This window comes from Sander lucioperca, chromosome 11 (assembly GCF_008315115.2).
Source record: "Sander lucioperca isolate FBNREF2018 chromosome 11, SLUC_FBN_1.2, whole genome shotgun sequence".
NCBI lineage: Eukaryota > Metazoa > Chordata > Actinopteri > Perciformes > Percidae > Sander > Sander lucioperca.
The window spans coordinates 20,742,770-20,762,062 of record NC_050183.1 but is presented as its reverse complement, the minus strand read 5'-3'; the positions used below and the strand labels follow the sequence as shown (position 1 = coordinate 20,762,062).

The 19,293-nt window shown below is 39.2% G+C and overlaps 1 protein-coding gene across 1 annotated transcript in view; it reads right to left on the bottom strand.

Moving 5' to 3' along the window:
* Window positions 1-19,293, bottom strand: part of LOC116039139 (ephrin type-B receptor 1-like) — a 101,226-nt gene that overhangs the window by 34,878 nt on the left and 47,055 nt on the right. The window contains exons 6-9 of the mRNA XM_031283945.2: window positions 13,927-14,082; window positions 8,546-8,808; window positions 6,126-6,201; window positions 4,596-4,720 (exon numbers count right to left, since the gene is read on the bottom strand). Coding sequence (XP_031139805.1) covers window positions 4,596-4,720; window positions 6,126-6,201; window positions 8,546-8,808; window positions 13,927-14,082 — 620 coding nt within the window. The remainder of the gene's footprint in view (window positions 1-4,595; window positions 4,721-6,125; window positions 6,202-8,545; window positions 8,809-13,926; window positions 14,083-19,293) is intronic.

Sequence of the window (19,293 nt, the reverse complement as noted above, 5' to 3'; positions counted from 1 at the left end):
AGCCATACACTATATTGTGCTGGGAAATTGAAATCTGTGAGCAAGCCCTCTGGAGTCATGGACTTTAGGACTGTGCCTGAGTGTTTTCATCAAGGAGAATAGATAATAAAGAGAGTTGGCAACAGACTGGAGCATTTATTTTTGTTGTTATCAATGCATCTCAGAATTGTAGTGAGTTATGGAAGCACAAACTCACTGACAGTATGTATTAAAAAGAAGAAAAAAATGAGTGCAGAGACTAGCAGTAGTATCCCAAAAACATGCCAAAAACTATTGTAAAAAGAATAGCTAAATGGCAAGAAATCAAATGTGAGCTGTGGATGAGGAGGCAGGTTGTTCTTTTTGGTGTATCTTATAAAATCCCTTGTAGGTGCTTTGCTCTTTGATTTTAATTGGTCTGCAGTGAAAGTCTTTCTGTTTTTGCAGTTGGTGGCTCAGGTTCAGAAAAGACGAGGGTATTCTTATGTTTAGCTTTGGGTGATAGATATGCTTTTAATTTAGCTTTCAGCCTCCAAACGCATTGCTTCCCACTGACTGAATTACAAAGAAAACAAGATATGGAGCCGCAGTTTGAGCTTTCTTTGGAGTCTGTTTCTGTCCTGGAGCAGCAGTCTTTGATGAGAAAGCAATCAGGTCCTGCAAGTTTCACCCCTGAATCAAAGGCCCTCATTGGCGCCCCGGGTTTGACATTCTTTATGCAGGCTAGTTTGATCATTGGACTCTGGCAGTGAATTGTTTTGTGCCTCAGTCTGCTGGATCATACACGTTCGGACCTTGTCCACTACAGAACAGCTGGAGGCTTGACTCCTTCAGTCAGACAGCCTCACAGAGCAGAGTAGTAGGTGTTTTGATTTCAGCAGCAGTCACTAAAGAATAAATTGGTGCTTTGGTCTTCTTGTCTTTAAGTGATTTAGCTGGGGAGATACACTGATCTTCCAGTGCTCTCAAGATGTTGACAAACACAGCAAAAAGCAGTGGAATGGCATTGTTTATCGTCACATTCACTTTTGTATTCTCTTTTGCATAACACTGACAATAAGGAGCCAGTTGAGATGGTTTGGGCATCTGATTTATTTATTTATTTTCTTGGCAGGTCAAACTGGTAGGAGACCCCGGAGAAGACCCAGAACATGCTAGAGGGATTGTATATCTCATCTGGCTTGGGAAAGTCTCAGGATCACCCAGGAGGAGCTGGAAGACGTTGCTGGGAAGAGGGAGATCTGGACTACTTTGACCAGCCCCGGATAAGCAGAAAAAAAATGGTTGGATGGAGAAGTAGTGGAAGTGCCTCTTGCACAATGGTCCAGAGTGGGAAGGATAAAGCCAACTACCAATGAGTTTGGTTAAAGGACATAATGGCACTTCTCAATAAGCACCTTTTCTGTCCATCAGTACATATGCGGATCATTGGCGATGGCAAAGAGAATACAAAGAATCATTGTGGATATCTCCTGTTTCAATTCAACCTCAACTGCCTGGGACAGACAGCTCTTCAACATCCAAGCCTCGATGAATGGACGGTTTTCTGCAGAGATGCGCTACTATCTGTGCTGGTGGTGAGTCCATCTCTTTGGGAGGAAAGACTCAATCCATCATAAATGAAGGTACGTATAAAAAACGGTGGTCTGTGATGTCTTCTGGCACACATCCAGGGCTTAATTTGAGCCGGAACACGCCGGAACATGTTCCGGCACCTCCGACGTTGGATCCGGAACCTTTTTTATTGGATCCGGCACCTCCTGTGTCACTATGAAAAATTAGTCGCCTAAATGAAAAAAATAAACTACTGTTTGTGTAGTGTTCAATGTTGTTATCTGTCTTGTTAGTCTTGATTCCCCATTGGAGTTCCACAAAAGTCTTGTGTTTGCATTTTCAATGCGTTTTGAGGTGAATTTTCAGGGTAAGACAGAGGGGGGAGAGGGACGGAGGGAGGAGAGGGACGGAGGGAGGGGAGACGGAGGGGGGAGAGGGACGGAGGGAGAGGATCGGCACTTCAACAGCACAGCGCTGCACTTCAAGTGACACAAGCGCTTGTGCTGGTTGAGGATAAAAATGTCAAAAAGACAACAAACTTTGCTTAACTTTTTCAAATACGCTGGCCAGTCGGATCCCAAACAAGCAAAAATCGTTTCTGCCGATCAAGAATGTGGAGACCACGGTGGGTTTTATGTTTTAATTGTCCGATGGATAGTTGCTGCTTTTGAAAACGATCGTTGCAGTGTATTTTTTATTTTTTTTACATTTCGCACCGATGCAGTGGACGTTCTGAAATAAAAATAAACATTGCCCTGATGTACACACAGCGTTGTTTAGGCTTTTTTAGTCAGAGTCAGAGAAGCTACGTTGGCAGGTGTAATTTTTGTTTTGGTTCCGTTACCTCCAAGCACCGTTTTGAGTCGCCGGATCCACCCCCCCTCTGCGCTCCGGGACCTCCCACTTTACAAATTAAGCACTGCACACATCGAGACAGCAAAGTCCACAGAGAGACTTGAGGGCCACATCATCAGTGAGCAAAAGGGGAGATGAATCTTGGAAATAATCTCACCCGATGAACAATGCAGCAATATAAGCAGCAGCAGTCCACAAACACTGTAACATTCCTCACCATGGACTTGGAATATGTGCAACCATCACCACAGAGCCTACAGTGAAAAACTGCATGCGAGCTGTAAAAACGTGTCATTATATTATTGAGAAAATTAATAAGTCTTGTGATGTGATTATATTTATATAGAACGGCTATAAAAATGTAGTTTTATCTCCTGCAGTCATAAAAGACATTTAACTAGGATAGCGACAGTAGTTTTTTTGACCATTTCTTTTGGTCTAATTTACGTTTGTCTATATCACTGTCCATAATTGTTTGAGGTTCTGTTTCTTCTAGCGATCAAAGTGACGAGTGGCGTGCACAAGACACACAAGATGAGTTACTTGACCAATTAAACGGGTTTAATTGGATCTTCCAGAGCCCACAGATCTTAATTAGATTCCACATTGTTTGTTACAGCTTATGAAACTACGACCCCTCAAACTACATCGGTTGTTCATGGAAGAAACTTTGAAAAATGGATGTCGTCTTATAGACAGTAGACAGTTTGACAGGATCCCACTGTAGCCACTTATTGATTAATATATGCTCATTTTTCAACAACAATGGATGTGTGCTGGAAAGAGAGGCACTGTATCACTGTAAAACCCTGTCAGTATGACAACAGGCTTCATAAAATATACACTGTGGCTCTAAGATCAATCCAGACTTATTAGGAAATAATATTTTATAAACAATGATGCATGATCCCATCGCTTTAATAGATGTCGAGCACAAGTGAGAGAGAACCTACATCAATGTCACGAATTATAAATCTAAGAAACATGTCGACACATTTCTGCCTTTAGCTGCCCTTCATTAATCATCATGTCATGTCTATGAGTTGCAACATTCAACACATGCCAGCCTCTGAACTACTAATAATAATAATAATGTTTTTTTTATTAACCATTAGTACTTATGGTAGGTGACAGGAAATGAATACTACATTTATTATAATAACAATAGGAACATTACAAGAAGTATACATTATTGAGTAATCATTATTCTTTTGATAGACATTGTGGTGAATGGACACATAAAAACAAACACACAAATCTCAAACACACCACATCTGTCATGGAGTGTGTTTACACATGGGTTTCCAGGTTATGAGGCTTATCCTGGTTTTGATAATATTTGGGATATGATGTATGCATGCAACAGTATCCCGGACGGTTTCTTTTGGAATACTCCAGCTAGCATATTCTGGTTTCATAACCGGGATAAGGGCTTACCCACGTTTCTGAAATTGGGATATGGTGTCCACATGTTCAAACACAAAAATGGGATACTTCAAAAACCCAATCATAACCGGGATACTCGTGTCCGTGTAAACACCCTTATGGTGTCACTGTTTTGTGTGTGCATGTGTGATGATAATGTCTAACAGTGGACGTTATTGTATTCAGTTAATAATTTTAGTTATTCGCTTCAATAGCTAAAAAAAAAAAGATCTCTCTAAATATCTATACATACCTGAATCATGATAGGTGCTCCGGAGGGCAGCAACTAAAACACGAGTGAAAAAGATTCCCACATACTGTTTTAGACAGTGTTTGGGAATCTTTTTTTTTTCCAAAATGTTAAACAATTCCTTTAATCAAAAATACCTTATTTATCTAATTACCTAGATGGCAATGCATATGTTTCCTGTGACTTCTTTCGCATATAGCATACCTAAAAACCCTAAATAAACATTCCAGCTAAAGTGAGACAGTGTGCAGGAGTATTAGTTACGAGCTAAAGTATTTGAGAAGCAGTGAGGCTGTTGCTGCCTCTCAGTGAGTCCTGATAATAGATGACTTAGATGTAGTTGATATTGATTCCCCTGTTTGATCGACTGTAATGGATTACTGTCTGTGACCACAACACCATCTATGATAGAGACACACACACACACGCACGCACGCACGCACACACACACACACACACACACACACACACACACACACACACACACACACACACACACACACACACATGGACATTTATCATCCCACTCTACCTTGTCAAAGTATCGTATCTCGTAGTCGAGGATAATTCCGTTGGGTTGTTCGGGCGGTGGCCATGACAACGAGAAACTGCGGCTTGTTGAGCTCACTTGGTGCATTATGGGAACTACAGAGGGAGCTGTTAAAACACACACACACACACACACACACACACACACATATACACAATCAATTATGCAGTTAAGAGATTCGCGAGCATGCTTAAACTCCATAAATATGAAAATATAGTGTGTAATGTAATGACATATGGCCAAGGATTATTTACACCCAAAGGAAAAAAATGTTTCCTCATCCAGGCTCATGAAAACAAATTACTGCACTTGTCACTGATGGGGAACAAAGAGTTATGTCTGTAATGCATTTTTACCCATAATTTTAGGAACCAGAAGCTCTTGGCTATAATGTATTTCATGGTTTTGCCTCCCGGATCTTTTTATGAGATGGTTTTCATCATTTGTACTTCACTTGACAGCACATACAGTAAAGAGAAGAAGGAATCAAGACACAGGGATTCTAATTGATGTATTCAGAGTGTATGCATCTTACACAGCTGACTTATCAGGACATCAGAGGACTGCAATGATCCTCAGTAAATGCTGTGATACTTCATGCGCCAAATACTTCCCTCTGTAGTCATAATTTGACAGCGTGAGCTAGCTGTCACCTAAAAACCGTAGTCATTTTTTATTTTGACACGATTGACATTTGACAGGGTTCTCTATATATTATGTGAGTTTCATAACCTAAGGTCCCATGAAATACGCTAAAGCCTATTGCATAATTTAAACCCCTCAGTGCAGTCAACCTGAAAATAAATCAGTTTTTGTTGAGTACTAAAAGATTTCAGGGATAAGAGAGTTTTGCATCCGCCAGCGGTAACGCTCAGAAAGCGGCAGGGTGACAATGGATCATGTTTCGATTAGGAATGACCCTGGGTTGCTCTAGATGAGGTAAATAATGTGTTTTCCATCAGAGCAAAGCAGCTTTTAAATCTAAATTTGGGTAACAGTGGAAATATCACTTGTGTCTGTCGCTATAAAGTATTGATGAAGCAGTAACTCTGCTCACTTTATAGTCTTTAAGAACTGCACTGTCAGAGACGGAGAGAGGGGAGGGCAGGGAGGGGATAAAGGCAAGAAAAGGAGAACAGAGAGAGAGGCAGAGGGAAAGAGGAAAAGAGGATGAAAGCTGTGGATGTGCAGGAAAGACAGAGAAGGGGGCAGAGAAAGGGAGACAGAGGGAGAGAAATGACAAGCTTATAACATGTTTTATGAATTAAAAAGCTGTAGCTCAATTTCCTTTATCCCCCTAGCCATCCCTCCCTCGCATAATCCACTGTGCCCCAGGGTATGCTTACACACACATACACACCGACGCTTACAAACACACACACGCACACACGCGCACACACACACACACACACACACACACACACACACACACACACACACACACACACACACACACACACACACACACACACACACACACACACACACACAGCTTTTGCACTCCCCACTCACCAGCCTGATTGGTTGTAATGTTGATTGACAGTTGCTGGGCGGGATAAGGGCTCTTGTTGGAGACTCCGTTTACTGCCTGTAGAGTAAAAAGTGTAATGGTCAGCTATTCCACCTTACAGACATTAACCCCTATAGTTACTGTTGCTAGGCCTGTCAAGCTTTCCTATGTTAAAAACTATTTATATAGGGTGTATGAAGAACTGCCCTGCTGAGTTACGGTTGCTAAGCTATAATTGGACAATCGCTGTTCAGGGGAGGGATTCCACACACAGTCAATTATCAGTGACATGGTTTTCATTTCAGTGATTTTTTAAGTCTCACCATCTTTCTCATACCAACGAAGACACAATTAACAGGTTCTGAGTGCGTTTTAAACACCGCCTAATTAGCTGCCACATATTGTTTGTCATGAGCTCAGTTAATCATTTTGACGGTCGAAACAATGTCTTCAGTCACAGCAAATCATTAAACAAAGGCATGGTAATTAGTGATGCTAGCTTAATGGCTTACTCCATGCTCTAATTCTATATTGTTTCTTTATCATTTCACGTTTTTTATTCTGTGTTTCCTTGAGTTTCTGAGGATTCAAAAATGTCAATTTTGTCAAAATACGGATGGATGGAAAAAAATGGATGGATATCTCAAAAGATATTCAGCTCTGTCTTTAATGGTGGCTGCCTTTAGTAAACACATCAAATTACAATCAATACTTTCACAATCAGGTCAGTGTTTTGGTCATTCATTCATACATCATTATTGATCTGTCCGTCCTACAACAGACTGCTTTCAAAATGGATCAACTCATAAGTTAAGGCCACACTATTGAGTAGATTTAGAAAACAATCATGAACCATATATGTTGTATTCATACAAAAATCATATTTTATTATTAATACATTCACTGGACTTTGACAAAGATTTTGCCACATTTAGATTAGATGAGATTTCACAACTGAGGACTGAATGGGGGAAGTAGGTAACACTCTTCCTTCCCTTAACAATTACAATGCAGGTGACCTTGACTTAGACAACTGGCCTTGATGGTAAAGGCGGCCAATAGCAGAAGATTGAAGGTCCACCATCGTGGTGGCTTTATAGGCATCAGTGTGGCCTTGTAGTTTGAGAGAACATGACATACATCGAAATTGTGCATAAAAGCCTCCATGTCAGTGAGCATCTATGTAGCCTTAGTAACCTTGAGCATAGAATATAGCAGCTTTTTGCATATTAAGAGTTGACAACACACTAAGCGCCAAGGTTGTTTTCAGTCAGTATAACTAAATTTTTGAAGGGGCAACTTTATATTGTTAAGAGTGATGTAAAAAGTTAAATTTCAATGTAACTGTCTTCGACATTGTGTAACTAGTGGTGTGAATGATTAAAGAAATTCTCTGCTGAAATACTCTATGTCTGTAGGCTTTAAAGGTGGCTTTGTAAGGTTTGTTACTTGCTTCTCTGTGGAGGGTGGCAGCTGTAGATATCCTGCATTCACAACCGTTACAATGGATTCCAATGACAACCTTGAGGCGTGGCAGTCTCTTTGTCAACACTGTGCCTGCTGCATAGCTTTAGAGCTATGAGGAGGCAACAGTATTATGAAGAATCATGTATGTAGCCATGAATGTTGTGAAGAAACTCTGAACAAATCAGCAGAAAAGCAGTGGATGTGAAATTTTTTAAAGATCTTTGATACATTTGGACAAATTTTCTGGCTGTTATTCTGGGTAGCTATCCATGTCATCAACTTTTGTGAATCCAAACCTAACTACCAACGGGACATCATGACTTCGTGTAAACATACACGCCACTTTCTAAAGCCAAGTGGCGTGTTATCTGTATGCATTTGAGCTATCTACTGTCTACGCCGTACAGTGTACAGCGGACGGGTTGGGTTTAGTAAAAGAAGAAAGCGACGGATGGGTTTAGGAAACGTGACACGCGGGACACAATCCCCGGTCTCCTGGGTGAAAGTCCTGTGTTGTTTGACCCATCCACCACCCCAACCAACCTCCCTATGCGGATTTTTGGGCTTTCATATTACTCACTACTGTAGTCGCTCTTAATGCTACGTCATCTTCTTATTGAGAATTGTGCTGTGATCACGAAACATGCTTCCCATTGAAATACATTAGTTTAAAAAACGTGTGAATTTCTATGGAAAAAAAACAAACAGAAGTTCTTTTTGGTGTAAATTGATACGCAATCGCAAGGTAATGTAAGTCAATGGAGGCCAAACGGCATTGATAAACACGCTAAAAAGCAATTATGCGTCTTGATAACAAAAAAAGCTTTTGAAAAAAGCTAACTTTCAAGACACCTCTCAAGCCTAAAGGTAGTTAGCATGCGATACTCAAAATAAATATATCATTACAATACTAAACAGCATGCTGAATAAACTTCTCTCTGCTCAATGGACAAACCTGTATTTCGAAGGTATAAGGTGTGTGGGCCCGCAGCTTGCTGATCTCCACCCTTGTTTCCTTTAACCCTTGCTTGTCTGAAACGAATACCACGCTGTCGTCACATGGCTGACACGCCCGGCGCTCGCTACTGTGGCACCGGCGGCACAAAACGTTGTATGACATGTCGTCACGGTGCCCAGTGTCACGTGGGGGGTGCCACTCCAGCTGCACCGATGTCTGGTTGACGACTGAGACCACGTTGCGCGGAGCTGAAGGAACACCTAGAGAAAGACGATGAGGAGGTTAAGGGATTGACATTTAGATTTGTTTCAGAGTCTGTCAATTTAAAGCAAATTAGTGATCCACACCTGGATGCAATCAAATTTCATTATGGTAAGGACTTGAGAAAATAATTTGTTTTTTTCATTAAGCAGTGCCTACTAATGACTTCCATATGGATATGTTTTTATTATCACAGGATGTCTAGTATTTTATAGCTAAGCAAGCTGTTGGAGGAGATATTTGCTTTTGACAAATTGACAAAAAGTGTATCGCATTAGAATCGCTGACTCCACCTTTAATCAAGAAAATAATTTGAAGATAAATCAATACTGGCAATAAACATTAGTTGCAGCCCTGTTTTACATACAAAACATAAGATCTGATGAAGCAGAATACGACTACTACTACAGAATACTACAGAATACTCTCAATTTCTGAATTAGAAGAACCTTTGCTTCACCCTGTTTGCCAGGATTATAATCTACATTGAAGTACGGGCAGTGGTAAACACTCACGGCTACAGAAAAAGAGACAAATCACATCTTAACTTAGAGTGAGTTCTCTGGTCAAGAAAGAACTGGACACTTTTCTGCACACTGACCAGTGAATATGAGGACATCATCGCCTAACTGAACGAGGCAGATGACCGCCCACCTAGAGCCAGGCTCTGTTCAAGGTTTCTGCCTGTAAAAAGTTTTTTCTCTTGGGAGAATTGTTGGGTCTCTGTAAATTGTAGTGTGGCCTGAACCTACTCTATCTGTAAAGTGTCCTGAGATAACTTCTGTTGTGATTTGAAACTACAAATAGAATCGAATTGAAATTGAACTGCCAGTTGCAGTTTCCAACCAGTATTGCTGGTACAGATGTGGGGAATTCAGCCAACTCTGTCTCTAACAGCCAGAAGGTGACCTAACAGCTCACTGCCAGCCAGAGAATATTTTTTCCTGTCACTCTTTGGTCGGCCAGCTTCTCTCTCTTGCTGGTTCTCTCTCTTTTCTGTCAGCTCATCTCTTTGATCCGGGGAAAAACTCTGGCTTTTAGCATGTTCTATTGAGTCCTAAAAGCACACCCAGAGTTTTCACAAGGTTAAACCTAGCACGTTCACTTCTCCTTGACTGTTCACACATCACAGACCCGCGACACACACAGACACACTCGTACTACATGTCGGAACATGAAATGAAATGGATATTCAACCTCGACATATATGTTTAATCATCAGAGTCCTAAGAAACGTCTGAGATGGCCCTGTGGAATATGCATACAGTATGTGTGTATTACAGCCTGGCTGCAGAATCAAAGTGCTAACAATCAGTGACAGGTTGAAAATCTAAACAAGCACCATCTTAGAAATATTCCTATTGAGAGAGAATCTGAGCATTCATAAATATACTCTAACAATAATTGACACAGATATTCACAAAATTTTACTTTTAATCTGAATAGTATAAATACTTATTTTATAAATGTATTTATACTTAACATAATTATTTGACACTGTCAGACAACCACAAAGTGCACAGCAAATGCACATTAAAATTCAGAAATGTAAGAAAAGGGGTAATGGTCACAATTTAAACCTTGTGAGGAACTTTTGTCTCCCCCACTCTGGCAGTGAGAGTAATTACACACACTGTCGATGCGTGCTTATGATGTATGCCTGCAGGTGAGCTCGCTGCATTTTTCTCTCGGGAATGCTCTCTTCAAGTCTATCCGAGCAAATAAGGGCAGAGGGAAAGAAAAGGCTGAGTTATGGAGTCGTTAGATTAGGTAATTATCTATGCCAAAAATGTAGACTATTGTCCGCCACAGAAAAGTGTATTCCAGCAAAACAGTGTTTGTAGAAGGTTGTTACGGCTATTTACTTAGCGATTTATAACCGACAGGTAAGTGGAATGAAAATTAAGCTTCAATTACAGTAAGTTAAAGTAATGTGTTAATGTGTTGCACATCGCGCCTAATAGCTACTCACTGACTTTACTTCAGAGCAAAAGCTACGTGTCTCTTTCGACACTACAAAATAAGTAGTGCTAGCTACAATTTTGTCTTCTATATATAAACTCCTATGATGTTGTATACAGTGGTAGCCGCCACAGCTTCCGCCAAACTCCTAGCTGCTGCCGCCTAGTCGCTATGGTCTCTCCCCCCTTCCTGCCCCTTTTAGCTCTGGCTTGTCTACGTAAAACGCATAACTTCCGTTGTGCCAGTGCGGGAAAGTCGCCACCGACACCACAACTCTGTAAAATACAGAGAGCTTTCCCTGGCGGCGATAGGCTTAATCAGCATTGTGTGAACTCGTTTGGCAAGGGCTTGAATATAACAGACATACATTTGTATGTAAGTTCCGCACTCCGCAGCTTTAAATTGACCATTTTTACTGCTGCAACAAGAGTAATGGCTTCACTTCAAAGACTTATCTGTACTGCAGTCTCCAATCCCACTCAGAGCTTCATCACTATGTTGTAAGTGGCTTTCACAGTATCAATCTGATCTATACACAAAAATACACTTCGAAAAAAAACCACACACACACACACACACACACACACACACACACACACACACACACACACACACACACACACACCTTTGCAGCCCATGAGGCAAGTTGAGGGAATGATTAAATGATTAAATTAAATGACAACTATCCACACGCACGCTCACTCTTCTATTTCTCTGATCTGATTTTATATTGGATTGAGTTTATAACAAATAAAAATAAACTGAAGCTTCTTCCTATATTGAAGTTCTATCCCACAGTTTTTAAGAGTTGTCACTCTTTTTTTTCATTGCTGTTGTGTTTAAAAAAAATAAACCTAACCCTCAATTTGTTTTTGCCCTTGAATTGAAAGTACCAAGGTAATTCACAAAGCTGTGTAGGATGAGTAGGTTGACACCTGACACCCTTTCACTGGGAAAGTTGATTTTTCTTCTTCTGTCAGCATCAATTTGAGAGTGTGCTGCCGCTTGTTTGAGGTGAGGCTTTTCATGTGCTTCCTCTGTTGACAGAATAGGTTAATCCTAGAATTGTTCCCAAGTGTTCACCACAGAGGCAAAATCCTTTTTTATGTTCCATCTGTAATATACTGCAATAGATGATCAGTAGCGACAGAGTTTGATTGCAATAACAGTAAAGGAATTGCAAATATTGCAGCATGTAGCCCCAATAATAATAATAATAATAATAATAATAATATTAGGTTTTAGTTTAAGAAATCTGTGGATGACAAATCACTTCATTTGTTGCCTCTAAGGATGTTTTCATGGATCACTATGTCACTATTTTACAACAACATTGACTATGCCTCTAAGGCTACTTTCACAACTACTTCTGGTGCATTTGACCTTTTGGTTCGGTTTATATAGACTGGAGAAGAAGCTATCAATTGAACTGGGAAAACTGGACCAAGACTTCCTGAAAAGTCGATTTGCTTCCGGTGCGGTTTGTTTGGGGGGTGAGCACAAAGCAAACCAAGTAGATAGATAGTAGATACAGTAAGTCATTTTAGCATGAAATCAAAAGATGAACTACTATGAATTCTATCTAATGAACGGAAACTGACAAAAAAGCGATCTATGTTGTATGCGTGTATGACATGTGTGAATATGTGCATTTTGACATTGTTGGCAAGTGTGTTGTATGATGCAGCGACTTGGAGCCCAAGACAATACAGTATATCTTATATTATCTAGGGCCTGGCCAATATTCACAGCCATGATGCATATATTACACTGAGAGAAATTTCCATAGTTTTTGGGTTACCTTTCATATAGTCCAGGGGTCACCAACACGGTGCCCGCGGGCACCAGGTAGCCCCCAAGGACCACATGAGTAGCCCTCAGGCCTGTTCTAAAAATGAAAATTGAATATTGACATTATCTGTTTCCCATCTTGTTAAGTCATTGTTGATAATTATTGTGAGAAATCATTAACGTAATCAGTGTCTTCACATAGATGACTATCATTAATCATTACTAATCATATATAACTAAAGGCAAACTGAGCAAATTTGTTATTTTCAGAAAAGTGTATCAAACTGGTAGCCCTTCGTATGACTCAGTACCCATGAAGTAGCTCTCAGTTTCAAAAAGGTTGCTGACCCCTGATATAGTCTGACTCACCAGATGTGGACTGTTGGAATAAGCCTGCCATTGGCTGCCTATTTCAGAAGAAATTTGCCTACCTTTGCGCTATCTCCGCTATCTATTTTGCAAGGGCATCCTCACTGCATCCGGGGTTTAGCGGGACCCAAGACAATTGTGATTGGTTTAAATAAAAATACAAACAAGCCAGAGGATTTTTTTCCCCCAATTCCAGAATGAAAATAGGTGCAGCCAGACCATCCTCCAGTGCTGACATAGGGGAGAGGGTCTGGTAATCTGGGCTGGAATGTTGCAAATTCATTCATGAATGTAAAACAGAAAAATAATGATCCACTAAATTAATCAGAGCTTTTCTAGCCTTAAACAAAACATGAAGTTGTATCCAGGTCACCAGGACGTGCACAAACACACACACAAACACACACAGACACACACACACACACACACACACACACACACACACACACACACACACACACACACACAGTTTCACAGTTTTAGACTAGCTACAGAGACAGTCCAAAATGATTCATGTCTCAACCTACTTATACCATCTCTCTGTGGAACACAGAGGCAGCGTTTTTCAAACTCTGTGCCTCATCTTGCATAGCAATATAGCCTCTTCGACACACTAAACACATATTCACTTCAATGAAAAGCCTGAGGAGTGTGGCAGTGGTATTACTTATAGCTCCCCAAATCCCCAAACAAGGACGGGAACATTGCGGCACACTCGCTCTGAATGAGGTGCATGAAATTAAGGTTGTAATGGTAAATTAAAGCAGATATTGGCCATTAATTCAATGATGAGATATTGGACTGTCAGTGCCAATGCCAACCACGGACATGCTGTAATATGCAGCTATTGGTAACTTCAGTCCAAAAGTCTGCCTTCACAAGACGGTCTCGGTGCCCCTGAAGCATTACCATAGTCAGCTACATCACTGAGAGGTTTATAGAGTATGTATTTTTGTTTGCGTGTGTGTTTGTTTGACAAAGAGAGACCGACTCACTGGTGCACACGTCCTCTGGTTTGTCCATGTCTCCACGGTAATAGCCGTTGCGACAACCGCAGATGGTAGCGGCCTCGATGGTGGAGCGACTGTTGAGTGGACATTGCTTACATAATCCTGCCCCCTGGAACGACTTAAAGGTCCCCTGAGGGCAAGCTGAAGAGAGAGAGAGAGAGAGAGAGAGAGAGAGAGAGAGAGAGAGAGAGAGAGAGAGAGAGAGAGAGAGAGCGAGAGAGAGAGAGAGAGCGAGAGAGAGAGAGAGAGAGAGAGAGAGAGAGAGAGAGAGAACATAAAAAAAATCAATACACAACTCAGTCTCCTGAACATGAACGAAACACGACAAATAGGCTATGATTGTGCGCCTTTTGTTTGTCTTGATTGCAGGACATTTGGCATTGGCATTTTAGAAAGATGTTATACCAGTGGAGTTATTACTGGTAGTTTGAGGTTGACAGAGCACAGAAAGGTGCTTTCTGAGGATTGCAGCACATTATCTTGTTCAGACAAGATACACAAAACTATTTTGTGTACTACCACAAACTGTCACACTGATTATGTGTGGTGTAGAATATGGTTTCATTTCGCTGGTTCCTTTATCTGGGCCAGAGTTGTTTCTGTCCCTGCATATTAACTAAATTATTTTTTGTGACATGAAACACATACATGATTTCTTAAAGATGATGATTCATCCAGGAACAGCTTGTTCTGAGCATACAGCACATGCTTGTTATTCAGCTTGTATACACCGGTTTGGATCATTTGCAATGCAGTCCACTTGGGATAAGACAAGGCTGAAAATGGAGGGCAGATTCAGGGTGTCACTTCTGCAGTGAGATTAAGGGGATACCTGTTTCTCATCTACATTGTTTAGTAGCCTGTTTGAAGGTCCTCCCTTTCAGTTCATTAAATGTGAATGCCACAGCAGGTGTTGTTATTGTCCCTCTGCAGCCTTAACGCTATAGTGCGTAGTTTCTGTCTCCCCCATGAGCAATTCTAAATAATGACAACAAAACTGTCGGCGCATCCACATGATACAAGCCTTACGTGATCTTACCCCTCCCTCAAACAGTTGCTAGTAGCCAAGGAGGACACGGAGGATTAAAAAACACGATGGACTCTTCAGAAGAGGTAATTATCTTCACTCGAGCTTCTGCGCGGGAAAGTCACAGGACGACACAATTTTCTGAACATAGCCATACTGAGGAACGTACGTTCATTAATATCAAAAAGTTACGCAATCAGGAAACCTTCACACAGTTTTTTTTTTAATTAATTAAAAGGATCTCACTTATCACCATTACTGGAGTTCCTTAGAACTGCCCATTGACCCTATTCTCTGTAGAGTTTCTATCCAAAAACAATACGTTTCTGAGATGCCAAAGATGTATGCATCATCCCCTTTTTCCCAGCTGGTCTATGGGGTGCCGAATGTAAAAGTTCGGTTACAATTTTTTAGCTGATGAATTTTCAACATTTAGCTCACTTTCCTCACATTTAGCACATTTTCCTCACATTTGAAACAGAAATTATATATATATCTAAATGTTAAATCTAAATATTATATCTAAATCTAAATGTTATATCTAAATCTAAATGTTAAATCTAAATCTAAATGTTAAATATATATCTAAATGTTAAATGTTAAATCTAAATGTTAAATTTATATCTAAATGTTATATCTAAATCTAAATGTTAAATTTATATCTAAATGTTAAATGTTAAATCTAAATATTATATCTACATCTAAAATATATATCTAAATGTTAAATGTTAAATCTAAATCTTAAATATATATCTAAATCTAAATCTTAAATATATATCTAAATGTTAAATGTTAAATCTAAATGTTATATCTAAATGTGTCGCCAAGTGTAAAGCTAAATATTTAGAAAATATTCAAATCCCCAAGGAAACCACGCCCACTGCAGTGGCTTAAAATCGCGCTGCACAAAAGGTCAATTCTGATTGGCTGTTTGTCTCCAATTAGATCGCAAGTAGCAGGAAACACATCTACAGGGAAACAGTCTTTGACACAACACCTGCCATGATGCCCCAGCAAGGGGTATCTCTGCTGTAGCCAGTGGGTACTTGGAAAGATTGTGGAGCAGCTTAACTAATCAAAATAATAACTGAATTATGATTGATTTAAAACAATATATCAGCTAAAACAGCTCAACACATATGTTAAAACATATAGCGAAGTAATCAATGGTAGAAAAAAATAGCTATAAGTGGCCTACTGACTTAGCTAACAGTTGAAATGATTAGCTAAAAGAAATGGATGACTTTTGAAACATTAACCACACTTCAAGTAAAAGGTCTAGTTAGTAGAATTTCTGACCAAACCAACCTAAATGTTTACAGTTCAATTGCATGAAAATGTAAGAATATTCACTTTAATATGATAAATAGTGTGAACACATTGGGAATTGATAGGGCGGGGAATGTGAGTTTATATGACAGGGCTGTGGGGGAAACTCAGACCAGAAGGGTTGGAAAGCACTGATCTACAGTATTTTATATTATTGACCGACCGGTATATTACAGACATGCCTTAATAGTTGTGTTAATCACAATACCGTTGTTTGAATTACATATCTCCGTGTGTGACTAACGTCATCCTTCCCAAGCAATCTTAACATTAGCCCAGCATGGATAAAGTCCAGCTATGCATCCAACATATTCATCTGAACAAAACTAAAATGTCACAATCCAGCCACTTGTAAGAAGTTTGTAATACTGGTTACATAGTTATCGTGTTTTATTAACCTTAATTCTGTTTGCCAAGGCTATATTTTATTGGCTTGCAAAGTAGCTGTCCGTTGCTAACACTAACGTTAGCTAGCTAATTTATGTCAAAAAGCAGTAGCTAACTAATGTTACTGCCAAGATAGGGTTTCATTGTAAGACAGTGTAAACACATGACAACACTTTATGAGTCTTACAACACCTCTCTGGTCTCTAGTGAAATCATATCTTGGCAGTTAGCTAACGTTTCTGCTTTTTAAGATAAATTAGCGTTAGCAACGGATAGCTCCTTCGCAAGCTAATATAGCAACATAATTCAGGTTAATAAAATACAGTAATGTCACCAAAGTATTGAAAACTACTTACATGTGGCTATAGTGTGACAGGCCTACTGCTGTTCAGTCTCGCATTGCGAAACCTAGCTAACTTAGCTAGTTACAGTGCTGCGAGGCCTGTTCAGATGACATGTCGGCTGCAGTGTGTGAGCTAGATTGCTTGTGAAGGATGAGTCAAACTAGCGTTAAACACACAAGGAGATATGATTCAAACAAAACAACGGCATTATAGTACACATAAATATTAAGACATTTCTGTGATATAAGTCAATAATGCAAAATACTGACCGAAATGTGTTTTAATCCAGGAACATTAGTCGAACAGCTCCACTGTAGTCAGTATTTAGCTACTGGTGTTGACTGAAACTTGCGGTGCAGCCCACTGCAGTGGGCGTGGTTTCCTTGGGGATTTGAATATTTTCTAAATATTTAGCTTTACACTTGGCGACACATTTAGATATAACATTTAGATTTAACATTTAACATTTAGATATACATTTAAGATTTAGATTTAGATATAATATTTAGATATATATTTAAGATTTAGATTTAACATTTAACATTTGGATATAAATTTAACATTTAGATTTAGATTTAACATTTAGATATAATATATATATATATATATATATATATATATATATATATATATATATATATATATATATATATATATATATATGTATATAATTTCTAAATAAAATAATTTCTGTCTCAAATGTGAGGGAAATGCGCTAAATGTGAGGAAAGTGAGCTAAATGTTGAAAATTCATCAGCTAAAAAATTGTAACCGAACTTTTACATTCGGCACCCCATACTGGTCTGCCAAAACAATTGTTGCATTTTTAAATTTTTGGCTTAAATAATTAATATCAATAAAGCTAGACCTTTAACTGAATATAATGCTAAAGACTAGAATCATGGCTGCTATTGTCTCAGTTAAATGTACAAATCATATTGTACTGGCTCTTTGAACAAAATAAGCACATTATGTTAGAAATAGTGCTTCTGATCAGTTTGAGTACGGTGGGAATATTTATTTAACAAGGCGTGTCTCTTAAAATCACAATTTCAAAGTCCTTGCCAAAAATGGTAGTACAGTTTACAAATATTAAACAAAGCAGGGCATCGGGTGAAATCTGAAAAAGCTTTCAGAGCAGCTGCTGCGTTTAGTAGGTGTAAATCTCAAATAAAACCCAAGGACAGTTTGGCAGCTGTTCGTCTATTCAGGTGCAGGAAGAGTTTATGTTCATTCAGGCTAGAGTATATTACATGTCTTGTTTGAGGCAGTTTGATAGTACAGTAGCTGAGGTTACCCATTAAACATTTGCAAGTAGGTTAGCAATTAAACTCTTCCAAACTCCAATTTGTGCAGAAACGCTGCCACCATACCACAGCAGCACTACTACAACTGACTTACAGTGAGTACAAAACAAAGTATTACATCTAGTTTAAAGCTAAAGGTGAAAAGTTTAGAATCACAAAATGAATTAAATTACATTACAACATTACATGGTTATACATCTGAAGTTAAATATATCACATGTTAAGACAGAGTACTTTGTATCAAAGAAGGACACATGCCTTTAATTTACACATGAGATTTCATAAATGCCTTTTTGATGAGGGCAAACACATTCTGAATTAAGACTACAGCTAAAATAAAAAGCCAAACAGGTAAAAAAAGAGGTGTAAAATGAGAAATTAACATGAAAACAAAAGCTCTGCCAAAAGGCTAAGGAAAAAACAAATTAAGTTTTTTGTTACTTTTTCTGCAGGTTTGATTAGTTTAAAGCACTTTGTTTTTCCTGCCTCTGCTGTAATGAATGTTCACTTTATTTCGAAGATGCTTTAGATGCTATAAGAACAAACACAGATTCATGGTGGAAGGCAGAGGATTGCAAAAACAGACTTTTACAGAGTCCTTACAAACTACGAGTCTGAATAATAACATGAATTGAGTGAAAGAAGTAAATGAGACAAAGTGCCAGCGAGTTAAGAGCCTCAGTGTCACTAAATCAAACGTTAAAGGCAGATTTTGTTCAAGAGAGAAAACAGAAAAAAACAAAGACAGAGTAATGGAGGAGAGAATAAGGAGAACAATGAAACTGATGTTTTTTATTCTTCCCTCTCAATATCACTATTTCTGCAGTCAGGGTTCAAAATGAGCACCATCCACCAGCCAAATGCTGCTAAAATATGCAAGTGGCTGGTAGATTTGCTTCACTCACCAGCCAAAAACACACTGGTAATCTATTGAGTGGCTGGTAAAATTCAAACATTC